At 49.5% G+C, this 17,148-nt stretch overlaps 1 protein-coding gene across 4 annotated transcripts in view; it reads right to left on the minus strand.

The window, feature by feature from the left end:
• Nucleotides 1–17,148, minus strand: part of LOC103697031 — a 48,520-nt gene that overhangs the window by 14,566 nt on the left and 16,806 nt on the right. For 3 of the 4 annotated variants that reach the window (XM_039117852.1, XM_039117850.1, XM_039117851.1), the window contains exons 7-8: nucleotides 9,053–9,125; nucleotides 8,785–8,901 (exon numbers count right to left, since the gene is read on the minus strand). In XM_039117852.1, the coding sequence (XP_038973780.1) occupies nucleotides 8,785–8,901; nucleotides 9,053–9,125 (190 nt within the window). The remainder of the gene's footprint in view (nucleotides 1–8,784; nucleotides 8,902–9,052; nucleotides 9,126–17,148) is intronic. The other variant, XM_039117853.1, reaches the window with a different exon arrangement.

Below are 17,148 nucleotides of genomic sequence, written 5' to 3' on the forward strand. Positions count from 1 at the left end.
ATTGGTAGTATGATGATCATACCCGAGCAACAATCAAATTTTAATAGACAAGAATTGCAGTGACCGCAGAATAAATATCCGACCGAATGGAAACCATCAAGAAAGCAGAATGTATAGCACAATCATCCTATGGACAAAATTAGAAAAATTCAATGTTCTCATAAAACAAAATTGCGTGCATAAATAAATCTAGATAAGCATAGGAAACTATAACCCTCTGCACACTCTACTAGGTATTTGGAAAATCCAGAAACAGTAATGAGAAGTGTTACGGGGGAATTTAGCCACCATGCCCCACGTGACCGGCACGCGCGCCCAGGAAGACTACTAGGAATCCGACCCCGAGTCGGATATCTTCGGCTCCGCAGCCCGACCCCGAGTCGGCTGCCCCTTGATCCAGCAATCCGACCCCGAGTCGGATATCTTCGGCTCCGCAGCCCGACCCCGAGTCGGCTGCCCCCTGATCCAGTCATCCGACCCCGAGTCGGCAATCTCCCGACAACGACAGGCTGTTCCCCTGAGGCACGCCGCGGCCCCCTGCTCCACTACTCCCTGCAACGGTCGCATCCGGCGCTGCTCCACGATCCCCTGTAACAGCCGTACAAAGCGGAGCCCCACTACGCCCTGTCATGGCCGTACCCAGCGCTGCCCCACGACGCCCTGTAACGGCCATGCCAGTGGCAACTCCATCGTGCCACACGATGACCAACCCCCCAGAAAGACCCCCCAGCCTGGTATATATGCGGCTGGGGGGGAGAAGGGGGAGGGTAAGCAAAAGTTTTCCAGAGTATTCTCTTATCCGCTACTACTATCTCTCCTTCTCCTTCAATCTCCTCTGACTTGATCGTCGGAGGGCCCCCACTACCCCAGTGGTGGTGCGAGGCTTGCCTGCAGGTTTCCCGGTGGAAGGTGGAGCGCAATCAACCCAACTCCAAAGGAACCCCGTTCACACCGCTGTGCCAATCGTTCTCGGTTTGGACCACCAGCAACAGTTGGCGCTAGAGGAAGGGCCGGATCTTAGAGCGATCGTAATGGCACGGCGAGGTGGTCGTGGAGCTTCCAATGCTTCCGGTCGCGGGGCCTCTCGCGCCTCTGGCCGGGAAGCCGCTGCATCTCCAACACGCTCTCAGCAACACTCCACCGCCCCACCGCCCATTCAGACGGTCGAAGTCGCCCAGTTCGACCAGCTAGCCCAGCAGGTTCGCACCCTCGCGGAGGCGGTGCAGAATCTGTAGGGTGCGTTGTCCCGGGCGCCGCAGCAGGCTCAGGAGCCGCTGCTGCCTGAGCGTTCGCCTGCCCTCCTCAACCCGCGCTCCTTCCTCTCCCATGGGGAGGAGCGCCGGCGCGAGGAGGATTCTCGAGCACGCTCCACTCTGCCGGGACCTTCCCATCGGAGTTGCGCGGGGTACGAGAGGCGGGCCCGGGCGCGTTCCCAGACCCCCCAGTCCTCAAGGAACCCGCGCTCCAGTCGGTCTCCCTCTCGCCGCTCCTTGTCTCCCACCCACCGGTCGCGCTCCCTGGATCGGCGGGTGGACGATCTCCACCGACAACTCCAGGTCCTGAAGGGCCATTCCAAAGATCCCTTCGCCGACTTGGAGATCTCCTCCCAGCCGGCGCTTGCCTCGAGGATCCTGCGGACCCCGAATCCGCCGGGTTTCAAAATGCCGGCGATCGAGCCCTATGACGGAGCGGCGGACCCTCGGGATCACGTCGAGAGTTTCAGGACCCTCATGCTCCTCCACGGAGCATCAGATCCCCTTCTCTGCAAAGCTTTCCCGGCAACCCTCCGTGGCCCGGCGAGGGCGTGGTTCGCCGGGCTGGAGGCTGACTCGATCCGGTCCTTCGACCAGTTCACTCGCCTCTTCATCACTCACTTCGCCGTCAGTAGCCGGCGGCGACTGGTCTCCGACTCCCTCTTTGATGTCCGGCAAAACGAGGGAGAGAGCCTGCGGGATTATCTTACCCGCTTCAACAAGGCTACGCTGGAGGTCCGGAACCTGAGTCAGGAGGTGGCCCTTTCAGCCCTGAAGCGTGGCTTCCGGAAGGGCAGACTCACCTTCTCCCTGGATAAACGCCTGCCACGGAGCTTCCCGGAGCTGTTGTCCCGGGCGAACCAGTATGCGGACGCCGAGGAGGCGGCCACCCACCGGAGCAAGGAGGCCGCCGAGATCCCTCCAAAGCTTGGGAAGAAAAGGCGAAAAGAGGCACGCCAGAGGAGGAGCCCGACGCCCCAGCGTCGGCGCAGAAGCCCGTCGCCGGCGAGGAACCACGGTGCCCCACGCCCTCGTTCTCCGCCTCGACGTTTCAACCGGTACACCCCTCTCCTGACTCCCCGGGCCCAGATCCTTATGGAGATCAAGGGGCGGGAGGATCTCCCGGCTCCGAGACAGATGCGGAAGATCCCTGGAAAGAGGCCCTCTCGGGCGTACTGTGAGTACCACCGAGACCACGGCCACGACACAGAGGACTGCTTCCAGCTTCGGGACGAGATCGAGGCTCTCATCCGTCGGGGGCGTCTCGGTCGATATGTGAGCGACCGACGTCCCCCCGCGGACCCGCGTCCGGCCGACCCGGCTCCTCCGGAGCCTCGGGAGCAGAACCGACCCGTTGCGGGCGTGATCCATACTATCACTGGGGGCTGCTCTCGGCCTGTGAGGAACGCAGGGGGCTCGGCGGAAGCATCAGGGATGGCCGTCGTAAAGAGGCAAAGGGTCGGCAATGTAATCACCTTTTCTGATGAGGATGTAAAGGGGGTTCAGACTCCCCACGATGACGCCATGGTGATCTCCCTCACTATGGCAAACTATGATGTAAGGCGTGTTCTTGTTGATAGTGGAAGCTCAGCCGATATTTTGTTTTACGAGGCCTTCCAAAAGATGAGCTTGTCCAGACAATTGTTGCACAAAACATCCACCCCCTCATCGGATTCACTGGTGACGCTGTCCCGGCCGAAGGAGTCGTCGAGCTGCCTGTGACTGCGGGCGTTGCACCCGCAGAAGCCACGGTGCGACTCGGGTTCTTGGTCGTCCGTGTTCCCTCGGCCTACAACGCTATCCTCGGACGACCCGGACTGAACGCCCTTCGTGCGGTGGCCTCTACGTACCACTTGCTCATGCGGTTCCCAACGGCGGCTGGGATCGGAGAGGTCCGAGGTGACCAACCGACCGCACGGCAATGTTTCCTAGCGACTCTCAAAGGGAAGAAGCCCGTGGAAGCCCTAAGCGTCGAGTCCCTTGACGCCAGAGACGAGGTGGCCTTGCGGCAGGGGGAGCCAGCCGAGGGTGTGGTCGAAGTTCCCCTCGAGGAAGGCCGCCCGGACCGGATGGTCCGGGTCGGCGCCAATCTCGACTCGGGAGCTCGGGCCCGGTTGGTGGAATTCCTCCGAGCCAATGCCGATGTATTTGCCTGGTCGGCGGCCGATGTACCTGGGATCGACCCGGAGGTCATTTCTCACGCCCTCAACGTCGACCCGACCCACCGACCAATAAAGCAGAAGAAGAGACACTGTGCCCCGGATCGGATCCAGGTGGTCGACCAGGAGGTAGACAAGCTCTTGGAGGCAGGATTCATAAGGGAGGTAAGCTACCCCGAGTGGCTGGCAAATGTTGTACTTGTCCGGAAGGCGAGCGGGAAGTGGAGGATGTGCATCGACCATACCGACCTGAACAAGGCGTGCCCTAAGGATAGCTTTCCGCTTCCGCGAATAGACCAACTGGTCGACGCGACTTCCGGATATCAGCTGCTGTCTTTCATGGACGCCTTCTCCGGTTACAACCAGATAATGATGGCCCCACAGGACGAGGAGAAAACTGCCTTTATAACAGACCGGGGGCTGTACTGCTACAAGGTAATGCCCTTCGGTCTGAAGAATGCTGGCGCCACTTACCAGCGCCTCGTCAACAAAATCTTCAAAGAGCAAATCGGCCGGAACATGGAGGTGTACGTGGACGATATGCTGGTGAAGAGCCGCCATGCAGACCAGCACATCGCGGATTTGGAGGAGACTTTCACCACCTTGCGGAAGTTTCGCATGAAGTTGAACCCAGCGAAGTGCGCCTTCGGCGCTTCGGCCGGGAGGTTCCTCGGTTTCATTGTCAACCAGCGGGGTATCGAAGCCAACCCAGACAAAATCAAGGCCATCCAAGGTATGTCCCCTCCGACCAAAGTAAAGGAGGTTCAGGAGCTCGCTGGAAGGGTCGCCGCGCTTGGACGATTTGTGGCAAAATCGGCCGAACGCTGCCAACCATTCTTCAAGGTGTTAAAACGCCCGAAAGACTTCCTCTGGACGGCCGAATGTCAAGCAGCATTCGACCAGCTCAAGGAATACCTGGCGTCTCCTCCCCTACTGTCCAAGCCGCAAGAAGGAGAGATGCTCTACCTCTATCTGGCGGTCTCCCCAACCGCGGTCAGTGCGGTGCTGGTTCGGGAAGAGGCAAAGCTCCAGAAGCCTGTGTACTACATCAGCCGGGTCCTACGGGATGCCGAGACGCGGTACACGAAGGCTGAAAAGATCGCCTTCGCGCTGCTGACCGCGACCAGGAGGCTTCGCCCCTACTTCCAGGCTCATTCGGTCACCCTCTTAACCGATCAACCACTACGGCAGATCCTCAGCAACCCCGAGAATGCGGGACGACTGGTGAAGTGGGCAGTAGAACTCGGTGAGTTCGACATCCGCTACCAGCCTCGACCCGCCATCAAGGCCCAGGTGCTCGCGGACTTCCTCGCTGAGTGCACGGTGCAGGAGGCGGAACCTAAACCGCCGGACACACCCAGCCTCGACCTCCCGATTTGGACGCTTCACATTGATGGGTCGTCCAACCCCGAGGGTGGAGGGGCCGGGCTGGTCCTTACCAGTCCTGATGGAGTGATAGCCGAGTATGCCTTGAGGTTTGGATTTCCAGTGACCAACAACGAGGCGGAGTACGAGGCCCTAGTCACGGGACTCAAACTCACCAGGGAGCTCGGCATTCGGCGTTTGAAGGTCTTCACCGACTCCCAGCTGGTGGTCGGGCAGGTTCGTGGGGAGTTCGAGGCCCGGAGCCCGACCATGCAGAACTACGTCCGGAAGGTGCAAGCACTCATTCCCAACCTCGGCAGTGTCGACATCCAGCAGGTCCCCAGAAGCGAAAATGCCAGGGCCGACAGGTTGTCCCGCTTGGTGGGCACAGAGGCGCACAACTTGTCGAGGGCAATCTACCTGGAGACCCTGGATGCCCCGAGCATCGGCGAGGCTGGAGCGGTGATGGCGATTGATCCGGAGCCGTCTTGGATGGATCCGCTCGTCGCCTACCTCGCCGAAGGGATCCTCCCTGAAGACGAAGATCAAGCTCGGCGACTTGTCAAGAAGTCCGCCCACTACGTACTCTATGAAGGGAGGCTGTACCGGACCTCATTCACCGCCCCCCTCTTAAGGTGCCTCCGCCCCTCGGAGGCGGCCTACGTCCTCGGCGAAGTCCATGAGGGCGTCTGCGGATCGCACTTGGGGGCTAGGTCCTTAGCGCACAAGATCATGAGGCAAGGCTATTATTGGCCTACCTTGTTGGAGGACTCGAAGGATCACGTACGGAAATGCGACGCCTGCCAGCGCCATGCCAACGTCCAGAGAGTCCCTTCTGTCCCTTTGGCACCAATCACCGCGCCCTGGCCCTTCGCACAGTGGGGAATGGATATCCTCGGACCATTCCCCGTCGCTTCAGCTCAGCGGAAATTTTTGATTGTTGCAATCGACTACTTCACCAAGTGGGTGGAGGCAGAGCCGCTGGCCACTATCACGGAGGCGCAAGTCTGGAAGTTCGTGAAGAAAAACATCATTGTCCGATTTGGGGTACCTCGGGTCCTCATCTCGGATAATGGTCGACAGTTCGACAACAAGCATTTCCGTGACTTCTGCGAGGAGTTCGGGATCGAGCATCGGTTCACATCTGTGTCGCATCCCCAAACCAACGGTGAGGCCGAGGTCACAAATCGGACAATCCTCCAAGGAATTAAGGCGCGAATCGGTCGGACGGGGCAAGCTTAGGTCGAAGAACTCGAGAATGTCCTTTGGGCGTATCGGACCACGCATCGGACCCCTACCGGAGAGACGCCTTTCAGCCTAACCTATGGCACGGAAGCGGTTGTTCCCGTGGAGCTCGGACTCCCCTCGCCCCGGGTGGCTGCGCACCGACCCGAGGCCAATTCGGAGCAACTCCGAGGAAACCTGGACCTCTTGGAAGAAGCAAGAGAAATGGCGCAGGTTCGGATGGCGATGTATCAGCGGAGGGTGGCCCGATATTATAACTCCAAGGTCCGACCGAAACTTTTCAGAATCGGAGATCTGGTGCTAAGGCGAGCCAAAGCATCTCAACCCGCGGAAGGTGGGAAGCTGGCGCCAAATTGGGAAGGCCCGTATAGGGTTCGCTGGGTAAACCGACCTGGCTCCTACCAGTTGGAGGCCCTAGATGGTCGAGAAATTCCGAGGAGCTGGAATTCCGCTAACCTGCGGGTGTATTACCAGTAGAACGACAAAGCCAGGAAGACAGTTCGAAAAATGTACAATTCTTTTCATTTCAATAATTCCTGGTTACAACGGTGTGTTCGTGTGATTACAAAGAATTTCCAGAGGGGAATTGGGGAGTAAAGAAAACAAGGAAGAGGTGGAGACTCCGTGGAGCTGAAGATCTGGGATCCCGAACCCTCCATCCGAAGCAGCTGCAATCCCACCGGGCGTGGGTGCTTCTCCCCGGAGGCGCCATCGACGCCTCACGCAAAAGACGAAGAGCCAGCGCGGACGAAGAAGAAGTGGACGAAGGAGGAGTTCCCGCTGCCTCCAGAGGAACGCCACCTCCAAGGGATATTCCGGTCCTCCCCAGGAGAAGGGGAGGGAAGGAACACAAGGGAGAAGAGCGCGAGGAGGCGCGAACCCGGATGAAGCGTCTGGCGCAGAGCTCAATCGGGAGGCGGAGCTGAAAGGAGGGGGGATGTGATCCCGGATGAAACGCCTAGAGCGGAGTTCCGCCGGGGAGAACCTCCCTGTTGATCCCAGATGAAACGGCTAGTTGGCGGAAGTCGCGAGGGGCGCGCCTCCCGTTCCTCCGGCGGGGGTTTCCCAGCCACACGCCGGAGAGGAGGTCCACGAACCATGGCAACCTGAATAGCTCCGGCTTGGCAGGCTCCACCGCGCCTGCACTTATATTTATAGCCAAACTGAGGCCCCCCGGTCGTTCCGATGCGGGTGGCTCCAATAAAGGCGGGCGCACCGAATCCGGAGCTGTTCCGGCTCTCGAGGCGTATCCTCCCACGATCTCCTAAGAGTCGTTCTCCTTAATTGCATTCTTCATGCAGGACACTCCGGGCAGCGTGTATCCCGTGGCCCACGTATCTCCACTCGCGCCCAGGCCGCATCCGCCTCGAAGAGCGCGCGTATCGCGGCCGCTTAACTGACACTCCTTGCAAGCAGCAACTGGCGATCCGATTTCCCAGGTAACGCTTCAATTAGCATTTAATACCCTTCTGGTGTTCCCCAGGCGACGCTTGGAGAAGAGGAGAAACACGATCGTAGCTGGCCACGGAGAAATCTCGTCGAGCGGCAAGCGACAGGCGCGTGACCAACGAGCGGAATTCCCCGAGGCTCGGCCCTTTACGGGGAAATTTAGCCACCATGCCCCACGTGACCGGCACGCGCGCCCAGGAAGACTACGGCAGTCCCTTGATCCAGCAATCCGACCCCGAGTCGGATATCTTCGGCTCCGCAGCCCGACCCCGAGTCGGCTGCCCCTTGATCCAGCAATCCGACCCCGAGTCGGATATCTTCGGCTCCGCAGCCCGACCCCGAGTCGGCTGCCCCCTGATCCAGTCATCCGACCCCGGGTCGGCAATCTTCCGACAACGACAGGCTGTTCCCCTGAGGCACGCCGCGGCCCCCTGCTCCACTACTCCCTGCAACGGTCGCATCCGGCGCTGCTCCACGATCCCCTGTAACAGCCGTACAAAGCGGAGCCCCACTACGCCCTGTCATGGCCGTACCCAGCGCTGCCCCACGACGCCCTGTAACGGCCATGCCAGTGGCAACTCCATCGTGCCACACGATGACCAACCCCCCAGAAAGACCCCCCAGCCTGGTATATATGCGGCTGGGGGGAGAAGGGGGAGGGTAAGCAAAGGTTTTCCAGAGTATTCTCTTATCCGCTACTACTATCTCTCCTTCTCCTTCAATCTCCTCTGACTTGATCGTCGGAGGGCCCCCACTACCCCAGTGGTGGTGCGAGGCTTGCCTGCAGGTTTCCCGGTGGAAGGTGGAGCGCAATCAACCCAACTCCAAAGGAACCCCGTTCACACCGCTGTGCCAATCGTTCTCGGTTTGGACCACCAGCAACAAGAAGAAAAATATTCATATCCACCATATCCATTTGTGATAAGCAACCAAACTACCGAGGCTAAAATAAGTGTTACAAAGTACTAATTACACTTGACTTAGGCAGGTCAAATCATAAATAACTCTGGAACAAACCAAGTTTACAGGTTATTTCTATGTGATCAACAAAATTATGAATTATAAGCATGGAAAAGTTAATCAAATGGAGATGAAGCTATGACTTTTCCTTTTTAATTAGCTTTTCACTTCCAGATAAGATTGTGATAAAGTGACAGGCTTTCCAGCCTTGCCTTTTCAAAGAATGTAGCGTAGTAAATGAAATCGCTCATTTCTGTTCCTTAGTTGCACAATGCAAAATAAGGAATATCATTCCAGAAAATTATAGAACCAAGCAAGAAACAATGTAACTTCAATAACAGTTTGTGCCCTACCATCCTTCAGGAATAAAGAGAGCATCACCAGAATGAAGAATGATCTTTTGGGAATACTGCTTGGAGTGTTTTGCTCTTCCATGAAATGAAAGGTTAGGGTTTTCTATGTCAACAGCACTGCCAAACAATAATAAAAAATAAAAATTAAATTAATAACTCAAGGTTATAGAACTTTCGATTCTTAGCCTCTTAGAGCAGATAAAAACCTAGAGACAGAAACATATATAAAATGCTCTTATTATTTTGATGATTTGTGATCATAGCATACCTATGGTTGGAAGCTTCTCCATATATCGGCATTGGGTATAAGAATGGACATGCCGAAGGAGGCCATAAAACAACTGAAAGAGACAGATTCAGAAAAAATGGTGGAATCAGTATTGTACCATATGGTGTAAGTTGACAAGGAAACATAAGACATATTTTATCAATAAAAGGGGACCATATTACAAAAATGAAATAACAAGTGATAGAACTACAGTAAATCTCAAAATCTAGAAGGGCATAAATGGAAACAAGGAAACAAGAAAAACATCAAAACAAAATAATACCTTGCATTGGTTAAATATAACCAACATCAATTAACTTTCAATGAAGGGAAAATCCTTCAATTCCAGTTGGACAAGATCATCAAGAAAATAGCAACAATAGGAACTTTCACAAGAAATCTCACATTCTTGTTAAAAAAAAAAAAAAAAAACCTTGTGTTTGACTGACCACAGATGTACCATAGGTCCATATAAGGAACCAATGACAAAGTATAACAGTGCAGATAACATAGGGCCACACTAAATACCATGGTAGTGTAAGAATGATTGTCAAACACAAATCAATGGTAGTAATACTAACCAATACGCACATGCATGCTCAAATCCCAATAAAACCAAAAGCCCCCCCTGACTTGATCCATGAGCTCACAAGCTATACAAGTCCATAGTCTGCATTACCTAGCTAATATTAAGATCTGTATCAGGTTAAATAGAGCTTGGCTAAACTTTTTAGCATGACCTGGATACTGGTTGGTTTCAGGCTAGTCTTTAATGGGTCAGACAGTCTAAACCATCCTAACACAAGAATATAATATTCATACAGCATGTGCTAAATATATGCAACTAAGTATATTTAGTAAGTATATTCATGGGAACAGGTAGGGCTACATGATCAAGTATTCAACTGTGGTAAAACTAAATAAAAAGTTGTGCATGTTGCTCTTTAGCATGAACTACACTCAGGATCATGGTATGCAAACCGTAGCAAACCACCTAGTTCGATTAGCAGTTTACCTTACTAACTACACACCAAAATAGTTCATCGTCTCAGTACGAAAATTTGCATGAATCGGTGTGAACCGGTCCTTACTAGGCCGAACATGAAATGGCTTTGTTCTAAGTGGTTGGGCCCTTAAGGGCCTCGTACCGATTCGAGGCCTAAATTATTGAGGGAAAAAGGGCCTAACACCCATCTCTACTTCAAGATAAGAGAGGAGAAAGAGAGGAAGAGAGTGGAACGGTGAGCGAATCAATTGCTTCTAGAATAAAATCCCAACTATAAAGTAATTCTGGATTAATTAGGCCATTAGTGCATAATATAGACTGAAAATATATATGGTGCCTCTTACTAGAGACTACATTAGCCATAACCAAAATTTAATTTTTAAGATTTGATGTAAATTAAACACTATTTTTTATAAAAATATTATAAAAAGATTACTATTATTAATTCAAAACTCATGAAATTTTAGTAGCACGTAACGATATTTCAGACATTTCTTTTGGAGCATGTATAATATTTTTCAATAATTATAAAATTTATTCATATTTGTGTAAATTTAATATAAAAATATTGATGCAATAAAATTTTTGGAAAATTTAGAATTATATAAATATAGCTTAGAAGTATTCTTTAAAGCAACTACCCCTTTTTTCAAATTTTTGAAAAATTTCTAAATTTTTTGAGTAATTATAAATTAAAAATAAATTAACTAATGAAAATCATGGATAATCGTAGATGAATACTGACAATTGATGCAATCTTTTTCTAAGGTTGATAATGAGTGGTCTTAAAGATTTCAGAATTAGGTGGCCAGCATTGGAGTCAAAAAGCAAGTAGAGTAAGGAACATGGTCGACGGAGTCATCCCGAACCGTCCGATTCGAGGCATACCGAGCCATACCAACGGCAAACCGAAACAGTTCCAGCAACCAAAACGAGAAACCGGCATGAAGAAAGAGAGGGAGAAGGAGAAGGAAAGAGAAGAAAAGAGGGAGAACAGGAAGAGGGAGAGGAAGGAAGAGAGGGAGGGTAGCGGCTGGCCGGCGGAAGGTCACGTTCGAAATAGGGAAACCGAAGGTGGAACCCCTCCTCCGCCCCTACGTGCGGCTCCCCAGCCCTCCGCCAACGACTTAATTTTTTTTGAACTAAAAAAGCCCCCCTCCAAGACCCCTATTTCGAACAAAACAAGGAAACTGGAGGTGCAGCCCTCCCCCGCCTCTCTGCGTAGCTCCCCGGCCCTTCGCTAGCCTCCACCACTCTCCTCTCTCCCTCTCTCTCCCTCCTCTCTTCATTTCCTCTCTCCGGTTCTCCCTCTCCCCCATCCCCTCTACTATGTCGGTATGGGTCCGGCACGGAACAGCACAAGGGCAACCGGTCAGGCAACCGGTCCGGGCCCCGATCTGGGCACAGCAATCCTTGGTAAGGAACACGATATTAAGTGGGAGCATGGCAGTGTTGCAAGCCTGATCGTAGAGGGTTGCAAGCGATGTTTCTCAACAAGGAGAAGGCGCAAAGCCAATATGCTCATGATGACAATAGAGGGCACTATGTGGAGAGGATGGTGATAGATTAGCGGTTCTGAAAATGGACTGAGGAAATAGTTAAAGCCATCATACCACTTTATTGAGTGCTTAGGATTGTTAATGACAAGAGATAAAACTAGATGGCTTTCCTTTACCCCACAATGATGACAATGAAGAGATCAGACAGACTAATCCTACATATGACAGGATCAACATCATTTAGGAGAGATGAGATAAGCAGTTCCCTTTGCTTATTCCATTTACTAGTGAGTCTTAGTTTGAGTATGTGGCACAGGATAAGGACTAGGGCATAGGGCTAAGGAGGACACATAGCAAACAAGAACCTGGAGGTGGTGGACATACTGACATAGTACCGATATAGCAGATAAGGTTGTGTATCGAGTGGAAATCTTGGATGTATCATGATCCCCCAAGTAGTCAAAATCATTATACTATATCGAATCACAACCTCTCATGCTAGGTTATTACCCATATTGATCCGTACCCTCTATGTCTTCATGTTCGAGTGGGTATAATCCTCCCTTATCTCAGACTACGAATAAGACCTTGCTTAGCCCCATTTTGGATTTCCATCACTGTACTCAATAAAATAGCAGTATCAACATGACTATCCAGTATAGACAGTCTACTAGGATCCTAGGTGGTCAAAATACCAAGACTAAAGTCCTAGGACCCGACTACGAACATTATAAGGGACATCAATACTCGACTTGGAATTGAATAGATGCATGTATATTACATTTCTAATTTTAATGGAGGTATTTTACATATTCAATGTTATGCTTAGTTAATTTAACATGTATTAGATAGTCGCACCATTCTTTAGACATGTACCATTAAAAAATAAAAGTGTATTACATTTAATCATCAAAAAACGAACTCACAAAACCCTATTTTACATTCAAAATTAAAGAAGGAAGCTTAAAACCTTGAATATATATATATATATATATAGTGTGCCAGTATAGTTTGGCACAGTACCATACCGTACTAGCTGGTCAACTACCAGTATGCAGTCTAGTACCGAGATAGCAAACCTTGCTTAGGATAGGTTTGTCTAGGTTTAGGTTGGTCTAAGTTTAAGCTAGAGAATTTATCCAATCTAAGTGGACAAAGCTAGTACAAAATATGATGTCCTCTTGGATATGGCTCTACTTGCCCATGGAGTACCCTGACTATATCCAAGATGAACTCAAATCTTTCCTATTTCTCTCAACATTATTGCTCCAACTCGATCACCTAATAAGAAAGCAAAATAAAGCTTTTCTACGTATTACTTGAGCTTAGTTTAAACTTAAAAACAAACTTTAGGCCCGTTCATGGAAATTTATAACCACCATTCTATCCCAAACATTTCATGACAGTCCACTATATTAAAAAGTGGCCTATTATTTGACTACAACGCATGCTTCCTTCAAAGTTCAAACAGTCAACAATCTGCAAGGCTAATAGCAAGAGATTTCCTAATTCTATGGCAATTCATGTTCCAAATTAGTCATGGCATCCCATGAGAAAGGCCAATATCAACCAAAAGGTATGAAAGGTTGTGAATTGTCCATTAGCCCCTAATCTTTTGCACTTCTCATTATTCCAGAAAGGACTTTCAAAATGGCAAATAAAATGAAGTTTCAAGTTCCGCGTGCAAAATCCCCAAACATCATTCAATGATAATCACATCATATCTCTAATAATATCTCACAGTAGCAAGTTTCACATAGATAACACATGACATGTTTGAAACAAGAAGATATAGATAAACACGACCACATCTCTAATCTATCCAAAATCTCATTTTTTTTCCCTCCACCCCAGATTTTTTTCCTCCACCCCATATCACTGCTTCGAGTATGGTCAAATTGCATTTTCCATATCCAAGCTACTATGTTACATGGGTTTGGGCACAGGTGTCAGGTATATGGACACTCTATATGTTACCTAATTTTGTGAAGACTTGTTATGTTTGTTTGTTGCCCACATTTATACCATATTTACATATATTCGCCTGTCATGTACACAATTGTGCTGTCTTTATGCACATACATTTTTATTTCTTCAATGGGCCAAAGACCAAAAATTAAATCCTCATCAAAATAAGGGCTTGATAATATTTGTAAATAAACTCCTATCTCAAAATAGCATACAAAGTAGGGACTAAGGATTAGTTTTTGCATCAAAAGCTATTTAACCAATCACATTTATCCATATTCTTAATAAAGCCCGACAAAACCTAATCCCTAATCTCTATCTTTGACACCATACCTATTATACCTTCGTCGCCTCCAACCCTTTTCCCCCGATTTCTTCTATCCATCACCAAGGCACCATCTTTCATCTCTTGACCAGCTCCGGCAAATCACCTCATCTAGTATAGGGAAACTGCACCTACCCTGCCCCCCAAACCAACTTCTCCTTCCCCTTCACAGTCTTCTTGACGTGTCCAAGTAATGCTAGTGCATGTCAAGCATGGATTCCACACCTGTACCTAGAGATGTGTCATATCAACACAACTATCTTGAGGTGATTAGGCGAGCCCGGGTATCACAACCTAACTCTAATACAACTGGCAGGATATCTCAACCTAAATTGCTTATATAATTCATGGTTAGAGCACTATCCATATTCATGGATTCCACTTCCCAATCTCCACAACCACTTTCCAACAATGTGAGGCGCAAGTCTTTCACTTGTCTTACTTTAAACCCACTCATTTAGCCTTATGATAACCCAAGAATGACGACAGCTACTATTTCCCTTTAATCTCAACCATCTTCTTGGATAACTTATTTGGTTAATAACTAGTTTGTTGACTGTAGTGTTTCCAAAATCAATAGAAAGTAAACCTGAAAGTCAACACAAGACAAGAGTAACTTGGCCACCGATATTGTTGCGGGGACGGCCTTTGGCCGGAGCCTCACACAATAGCATAGCCCACATTAAGCTAGCAGAGAAAGAGGACCACGTTCCTTCCGAGGTATTGTCCGCTTTGGGGGTCGAGCGTACCCGGAGCCCTCCTCACGGTTTTGTTCCACAAAAGGGCCCTCGAGAGGAAAGGATTTCCACCCCCCATTTAAGGCACGGAACCTTTCCACTACTAGTGAGACTAAATTCAAGGCCCCCTCCCCCCCCCCACACATAGCCCCCCCAGCAGGAAGGTTCCGGCCAGGTTTTACCCCAACAGGCCCCCACAGTCCTGGAGGGTAGTCAATGGAGAGAGGAGGCGCCCCTACCTGGCGCGCCATCTGTTGCGGGGACGGCCTTTGGCCGGAGCCTCACACAACAGCATAGCCCACATTAAGCTAGCAGAGAAAGAGGACCGCGTTCCTCCCGAGGTATTGTCCGCTTTGGGGGTCGAACGTACCCGGAGCCCTCCTCACGGTTTTGTCCCACAAAAGGGCCCTCGAGAGGAAAGGATTTCCACCCCCCATTTAAGGCACGGAACCTTTCCACTACTAGCCGATGTGGGACTAAATTCAAGGCCCCCTCCCCCCCCCCAAACAGATATAAAAGAGCTTATTTTTCACATGGATCTCTCATCATCAATTCTATCCACCAACTAGTCCTGCACATAAATATCTATGAGAGGTTTCTCTCCATGATTAAAGTAAGATCTCTTCACTTAGGTTCCCATTAAGTAGAGAGTTTTCGTGGAGGTTGACTTATGATCCAAAGGGGATTGTGATGTACTAATTGCCATGGTTTGCAATATTGGACTGTACCAATCCGTAACATGGATACTGACTCGCACCGGGTGCAAAACAATACTCGATATGCTGCCTATGCCGAATGTCAATACCTATACCAATTGGGTATTAGCACAATTATCGAAACCAGCACTGTGAACTTTGCTAATTGTCCAATCTTGACGTAAACAACAGATATTTCATCAGCTTACTTCATGTGAATGACAAATAAAATTCTGTTATCCAAGGTAACAAGCCAAGAGGGGGGGGTGAATTGGTTTTTCTTGATTTTCGATTTCTTAACTTTGCTAATTGATGAGTGAGTGATTTGGTTAATATAGATTAACTACAAATAGTGAACTTAGAACAATACACAATACAAACAACAAGAAGTATAGTGGTTCGGTGCTCTCCTATTCTCCTACATCCACTCCTCAAGCGATCCCTTGGAAATTCACTATAATCCCGTGGATTACAGTTGGATTGTTTTCGAGGCTCACAATCCAAAAACCTTTACACTTGGTTTTCCGGGATCACCAAAAATCTATGTTGGTTTTACGGGCTCACCAACTAACCTTCACCGTTGGTTTTACGGGTTCACCAACAAACCTACACCGTTGGTTTTACGGGCTCACCAACAAATCTTACAAGATTGTTAAAAAGAGAAAGAAGAAGGTTTAAACTCCTATATGAGCAGATATAACAAATATAAGCTACAAAGAAGAGTTAGAATATAGTTATCGCTTTGATAAGGCTCTTCTCTTCTTTGTCAGGGAATGCTTCACTCTTCAAGGGTTGGTGGAGCTCTTAATGCCTCTTTTTGATCTGCTCAACCACTTTCTTTTGATTCTTGAATGAAGCACCTCGATGAAGAAAATTAGGGCTTTTATCTTTCTTGGGTAAGCTTTGATATTTTGCAAAAGGATACTTTGCTCTGATGAATAGTGTCATTATAAATATTTTCCCACATGTTTAGGTTACTTTCCATTGGTTAGATTTGAAAAACTATCCGTTACTAGCCGTTGGAAGGTCAAAAAGTACTTCTGCAGAACTAGCCGTTATGCTTCTGCCCGTGCTGGGGTCGACCCAAACTTTTCTAGGGTCGACTCAAACCACTGTTCATCAGACTTGGGGTCGATTCAACTTCCAGTGGGGTCGACCCAACTTTCACTGGGGTCGACTCCTGCTACAGTGGGGTCCACCCTCTCAGGGATCACAGAACCTTGTATTTCAGTTGTTTTTCACTGGGGTCGACTCAACTCTTTTTGGGATCGACTCAAGCTACAGTGGGGTCGACTCAAGTTCCATTGGGGTCGACCCTCTCAGGGATTCCAGAGACCCAGTTTTGAACGACATAGCCTTGAGGTCGACTCATGTTCAGTTGGGGTCGACTCCATTGGGGTCGACTCAAGTAATCCTGGGGTCGGCTCCATCTGGGGTCGGCTCAAGGAAGGTTGGGGTCGACTCTCTCAGTAAATTCCAGAGACTTGTTTTCTTGAGGCTTGAAGCTGGGGTCGACTCAACCATACTTGGGGTCGACTCCACTACTGTTCATCCATGCCATTTTCGCAGAGGTGTGCCTGATGGTTCCATGATGTGCCAGGATCGACTCCACCTTTATTGGGTTCGACTCATTCCATACTTTGCTGCATCTTAAGGTTAGAATTATCAATACAATCAATGAAATATACTTCAAGCAATTTTGAATATATGACATGATAGTGCTACATACTCTTAACAATGAAAAATTACTATTGTGCCCTTAAGAATACGTTTCACTTGAAACTTTGCTGAATTAGAATTTAGAATTCACTATCCCTTTTCTATCGCAAATTTTATCTCATTATTAATCATTGAAAGACATCTTGA

The sequence above is a fragment of the Phoenix dactylifera genome, unplaced genomic scaffold (genome assembly GCF_009389715.1).
Source record: "Phoenix dactylifera cultivar Barhee BC4 unplaced genomic scaffold, palm_55x_up_171113_PBpolish2nd_filt_p 000281F, whole genome shotgun sequence".
Taxonomy (NCBI): Eukaryota; Viridiplantae; Streptophyta; class Magnoliopsida; order Arecales; family Arecaceae; genus Phoenix; species Phoenix dactylifera.